This window comes from Pelodiscus sinensis, chromosome 19, assembly GCF_052426305.1.
Source record: "Pelodiscus sinensis isolate ZL-2025 chromosome 19, ASM5242630v1, whole genome shotgun sequence".
NCBI lineage: Eukaryota > Metazoa > Chordata > Testudines > Trionychidae > Pelodiscus > Pelodiscus sinensis.
The window spans coordinates 17459093-17465092 of record NC_143070.1 but is presented as its reverse complement, the minus strand read 5'-3'; the positions used below and the strand labels follow the sequence as shown (position 1 = coordinate 17465092).

The window sequence follows — 6000 nt, the reverse complement described above, 5'->3', positions numbered from 1 at the left end:
CTGACCTTGGCCCACGCCCCCTGCCCTGCTCACCTCCTGCTCTGACCCGCAGCCTGGGGGGCTTAGACACACGAGCCCTTGGTCATCTGCTTCCCTGTTGAACGTGAACTGAGACAGTGGCCCAGTGAGACCAGAGACAGGTAACGCCCTTGGGGGCTGGATTCCCAGCATTCCCCTGGCTCCTTCATGTCCCCTCTTCCTGCCCTCCCCTGCACTGCCAAGGTCAGAGGAGTCTCAGCAGCCTGGGGCGCAGGTCCCCTCTCACTCCACCTGTTCTTGTCTCATTTCAGTGTCGTTATCTGGCCGCTCTCCAGCTGTGCAGGGCCCCGCGTGCCTGGACACCTGGGTGGGCTACCAGGGGAAATGCTTCTATTTCTCCGAGGGGGAAGGGAACTGGACCTACAGCCAGAGCCGCTGCTCTGCCCTGGGGGCTTCCCTGGCTGGGATCGACAACAAGCAGGAAATGGTGAGAGACTCATCACACTGGCCAGGCCTGGGCTCTGCCCTGCGTGGGAGGAGCAGCCCAGAGCCCAGAGCCAATGGACTTTCCAGCCACTGAATGCCCGGCCGGGCTGGGCCCAGGCCCCTCTGGTGTCAGTGACCGGTGGAGGGGGGGAGAGGATCAGCCACTGTCAGGCCTCTCAGCAGGAGACGCCCCTCTGGGGCTGGGCTGCCCCAGTGTCTGCTGGGCTGCCTGGGGCTGCAGGGGGCTGAGACCCCAGCGCGGCTGGAAGAGCCAGTGCCCCTGGGTAGGGGAAGAGCAGCCAGCTGAGGGTGGGGGAAGGGTCCTCTTAGGCCTGGCCCCTCCCAGCATCCCTTGCACTGATCAGCTGGGCCTTTCCTTTCCCTTCCCTGGGGAGGGCTGGAGGAAGCACAGCTGCCTGTCAGGGGAGGGTTTCACACAGAGCCTGGCCCGGCATGGGAGGTTGGGGGAGCTTGGACCCAGCAGTTCCCAAGAGCAGCCCCAGCCCTGGGGAGGTCGGGGTGGGGGGAGCTGGATTTGGTGGGGGGGTTAATACTGAATTACCTAGAGTTGGGCAAGGGGGAGGGGCAAATCCCCAGCTACCCCCTGGGAACACTCAGACCCCTTTGTGCTCCCCTGGGATTCCCTGCCCAGAGCCAGGGAGCAGCAGGGTCAGGCCCTGACACCCCCTCCCCCTCCGCTCTTCTAGGATTTCCTGCTGCGCTACAAAGGCAAATTCGACCACTGGATCAGCCTCTGGAGGGACCCAGGACAGCCCTGGAAATGGGCCAATGGCACCGAATTCAACAACTGGTGAGTCTTTGCCCCCCTCCCCTCTCTGTGAGCTCCCTGGGCTTTGGGTCCCCGGTGTGTGAGGTGCCCAGTTCAGGCCGAGCCACCAGCTGGTGCTGTGGGAGCAGCCCGAGAGCACTCGGGGTGATAGTGACGGGTGCCAGCCGGTGTCTCTCGCTTGGTGATGGGCCAAAGCCTCCTCGTCTGTCTGACTCTAACCAGGCATCAACATGGAAAGGGCTGGACAGTGTTAAGTTCTGGGTGCCTGAGAGTCTGATTTCAGTGGGAGCTGGGTGGGTTCAAATACCCAACCCCCACCTGAGCCAATCGCAGGGTGTGAATCCTAGAATGGCAGATTAGGCCACACTGCTGGGGGTGAGGTGGGGTGTGAAAATCTCACCACAAGCTGCACCATGAAATCTCTAGATAGAAATTCCCTGCTTGACCTCCGAGAGCACAGCAATAGGGAAGTGCCACCAACCTCCCCATGCTGGTCAGGTGTGTGATTGTGAGAAGCCCAGCGAGATGAGAGGGGCTACAAAGGCAGAAAACCCAATAATGCTGGAGGGTTTCAGCTCTCCCCGTGTTGCCTGGGTACGTGTCACTTCAGGAGGGAGTTATGAAGGAACACGGCAATGAAAGTGCAGCACAGCCAGCAGTGTGTAACCCGGTGCTCACATTTACCTCTGCACCACGTGACTGGAGGGTCGCTCGTGCTTTCTGAGGCTCATGGATGTTAGACGGCTAGAATCAACTTCAATGCCAGGCAAACCGTGGTAATGACCAGAATTAACCGACACAATTGCAAGTGAAATCACTCAGCTCAAAGCAAGTTACTAAGACAAAGCAAAACACGCCAGCTAATCCTAATACACAAAGAAACATGCTCCGTGCAAATTCTTATCCCAGTAGTTGTTCTGCTCGTCCCTTTCACAAGTTAAGCAGCCTCCTCTCTATTGGGCCTGATTATTCCCCCTGTTCAGTCTTAGATAAGCGGGAGAGGTGGGCACATGGCAGGAGGCCCCCACTCACGATGCTCTGGGTTACCTCCTTGCCATCCCAACCCAGCTCTGCTGGCAGGGTGCTGGTGGCTCCCCGCCTGCTCCCTCAGCCATGTGATCAGGCGGGTGGGGGCTGGGTTAGCCTGGCTCTGGGACACGTCTTGGCCCACCCAGAGCCAGAGGCTGGAGATCTGGGGGTGGGGAGATCCCAGCCTGCCCAGAGTGGTGCTGGGCCTCTTCCCAGCCCGGAACCTGGATACTGAATAGCCAGGATGGTCAGTGGGGGAGGATTTGCCTGTGGGCCGGGATCCCGCCCTGTGCCCAGGTGGGTCGTGCTGGGTCCAGCTCTGGCGGAAGCTGGGTGTGAGTGGCTGGGTCACGCCATGGCCCCGGGGTCTGTGCTGCTGCAGTTTATCTCCAGCCTCCCCAGCGCAGCCTGGTCTGCTGGGCGCCTGGCCTGAGAGCTGATGTCAAGTGCCTGGGGAGCCTGGCCCCAGCTCTTCTGTGCGGTGTCACTGCTGCTCCCCTGCAGCCAATGCTCAGGGCAGTTTGGGTGCTGGGGCAGCTGGGTGGGGAGCAGGAACTGGGGTTAAAACATCCCCTCGGCGTAAATACTCCAGGGAGGCCAGTTCCTCTTAGAACCTCGCCTGGCCCCACTGCCCCCTGTGGAACTGCCCCCTTCGGCTGGGGGCAGGACTGGCGCCTGCTGCGGGTGCAGGAAGGGATCTGAGGGGCTGGGAATGTGCGAGTGTCGCCCCCTGTCTGTGACCGACGGGAAACACCCAGCTCCTGCCTCACACCCGCTCCCTGGCTTCTGCCCTGCAGGTTCGGGATCGGAGGTGATGGTGGCTGTGTGTATCTGAACGAGAACAGGGTCAGCAGCCTGCGATGCGCCAGTGAGGGACACTGGATCTGCAGCAAACCCAATGTATTTACAGCAGCAAAGGAGACTCCAGCAGGAGGAGTTTTGTAACAGGAGTGTTGGACAATTGGCCCTGGGGAAGCCGGACTGGTCTTTTTTCAGCATCATACCTGAGCCTTTCCAGAGTGTCAGGGGCTACTCTGAGCCTCTCTGGGTGAAAGGCAGAAAAGCCGTTTGCACATTTCGTCCTCTCCCCACAGCTGCCTGTTTTCCCTGCCAGTGGAACTGCTCATATCAGCCTTTCCCACCTCGCTCGTCCCTGAGTCAAGAGCCACGGCACCAGCCTCAGTGCTCCCTGCCCAAGCGCCCCCTGCAGAAGCTTTTTGCTTCCGAGAACTCTCAGTGGAGCCCACAAGGTCTGGGCTAGTGCGGGGTTCGTCCGCAGCCAGCAGCCACGTGGAGCAGCACAGCAGGCGAGAGCTCTGCCCACGCCGCCTCCTCCAGCTGCTCACTGCAGTGCATGTGGTGGAAGGCATCAAAGAGGGGCCTGGTGGGTGCACGCAAGGGCTCAGCCGCCTGCAGTCGTAGCGGGGGCATAAGGCAGCCTGGCCCAGAATGGTGCAGGCTGGTGCAGGGTGGCGGAGAGTGTGGCCACTTCAGGGTAGCCGCATTGTGGTCCAGGTAGCGGTGCAGGCTCCGCGCATCATAGGCTGCCCTGATCAGTGCCATGTAGCACCAGTTGGCAGCAATTCACAAATGGACTTTCGGAAAACAAGTCATTTCACCTTGGAACTTCCTGTGCAGAGGCAGAAACAGGGTGAGGGGGGCAGGCCAGAGCTCCCCTGCGCCCAGGCAACCGGGCCGCCTCTCCCCCACATGTAAATGTGTCAGCGGTGACACATTCCCCTGAACACACAAATGGTCACATCCCTAGTGGGTTTAGATCTATATTTGATCACTAGCCGACTTCCCCGTCATTTTCTGGGTCCTTCAGGGCAGGGACTTGAGGGGGGGGGGTGACGGAGGCTGGGGGCCTGTTCTCTCCCCCCCAGCCGGCCCTGCAAGGGCCTGTTCTTTCTACCTCCAGGTTTCCTCCCCGCTCCCAGCCAGGGTCTATTCTCTCTCCTCCAGGACAAGCCCAAGAGGGGCCTATTCTCTTCCCCGACTCTGGCTCTGCAGCCAAGGCTGAGGGAGGAAAGGGTTTGGGGAGGGGGCGGGGAGGAGAGGGAACGTATCTGATGGGCTGGCAGACAAAATGGCTTGATTTAAAATGGGCGCACGTATTTCTACCTTATTTGTACCTGCCGTAAGGAACATTTCACTTCTGCAAAACACGGGTAGGGACTTAGATAGTTTGAATATAATTTGAACTTTTAATCGTGAATGTTTCAATACGTAATAAAATACATCGTCTAAATCTGGCTGGGGGATCCCTGATAGGGGAGGCCAGAGGCTGGGGGGCTACTTACCTGGTCTGGTGGCAGGCCAGATGGTGGAGCCCCAGGCTTACTGGCTACGTTTTTGGTGGTACCGCTGGCCCCAGTGGTCTCTTTGCAATATAGCTGTTCCTTGTGGGCTCGCTGCCCCTCTGTGGCCACTCTCGGTATCGCGTCCCTCTTTCTGTGCCCCTCCCTTTCCATGTTATGGTGGAAAACTGTCCTGGTCCTGAAACTCCCTGTTTTCCTTGAACAAAGAAACCCTGAACTTGCTTTAAGCCAGGATAAGAGGAAGCTGCTGAAGGATAACAAATCTTGTGGCTCTACCTCTTACTGCTTAGGAGGAGTTGTTGAATAGATGACTTGCAGACATACACGCAGACAGCCTCACAGACACACAAATCTCGACTCTATATCTATAGATATGTTAAAGACATAGTGAGAAAAGTGATTGTTGAAGGGGTTTCATATCAACAGTCATGGATTAGAGAGGAAAGGGAATCAAATCGGAGATGATTTTGTCAGTATTTGATTATTAGTGAGAAAAGGGGCTGAGGGCATTTTTGATGAGTTTTTGGACATTAGATAGAAAAGATACTAGGCAGAAAGTATTTCAGATCAGTAACTAAGAACTGAAGGTGAAGAAGGGATTTAATCACATATAGTAGTTGGTCAGAGGCAGTTTAATCCCTAACACACCCTCAAATCCAGTATGTGGGGAAATTATGCAGGGCAACTGTTTCCTACCAAAAGCAGAGGTGGCAGGACTTAATGGGGTCAGCTCCCAAACCATCCATGTTTGTGAATTACAGAGAAAAGGGAAAAAGTTTGAGTGGGTTTTTTGGATGATATATAAAAATTAAAAAAGTGTCAATATCTGAAGAAATATTAGATTGGTATTTTATAGTTAGAGAGAATGGGGCAAAATCGGAGAGATTTGGAAGCAATGTTCAATGCTAAGAATGAAAGGATCCAATTGGAAAGGCTTTTATATCCATAGTTGATCATGAGAAAGAAAATCCCCTCCTGTTTAGTAAAAAGGAAGGAATTTAATTTCCCATAAATAAGGGAAAAGATGATCATTGGAGAATTTCTGTAGCTGATAATGAGAGAGGAAGGCTTTAAGATTTGAGGATGTCTTAAATACTACTGGATAATTAAGCAGAAAGGGCCAGATTTGTAAAGATTTTTGGGCACTTACAGATAGGGGACTAGTGACTTTGAAAAGTGTCCAGTGTCCAGATCCACAAAAGTTTTGGTCTCCCAATCGCCACTGAAATCAATGGATGGTAGGAGCCTAAATACCTTTGCAGATCTGGGTCTATGTGCTTAAGTCCATTTATTATATGGGAATTAGGTGTTCAGGCTCTTTTAAAAACCCTTCTAGGCACCAATCTGACTTTTCAGACATAAGACCTCAAACATCTGGTCCAGAATGATTTTCTT

At 55.3% G+C, this 6000-nt stretch overlaps 1 protein-coding gene across 1 annotated transcript; it reads left to right on the top strand.

Annotated features, from left to right (window-relative positions):
• Positions 1-354: 354 nt before the first annotated feature.
• On the top strand, positions 355-5428 carry LOC149522230 (early activation antigen CD69-like). The gene is made up of 3 exons (XM_089770638.1): positions 355-466; positions 1173-1276; positions 3082-5428. The coding sequence occupies exons 1-3, from the start codon at positions 464-466 to the stop codon at positions 3227-3229; spliced, it is 255 nt and encodes an 84-aa protein (XP_089626764.1). The 5' UTR covers positions 355-463; the 3' UTR covers positions 3230-5428.
• The last annotated feature ends 572 nt before the right edge of the window (positions 5429-6000 follow it).

Bases quoted from the DNA above. Each gene is read 5' to 3' on its own strand.
- LOC149522230 (XM_089770638.1), top strand. The intron at 1,277-3,081 runs GTGAGTCTTTGC...TCTGCCCTGCAG, and splicing joins GGCACCGAATTCAACAACTG to GTTCGGGATCGGAGGTGATG.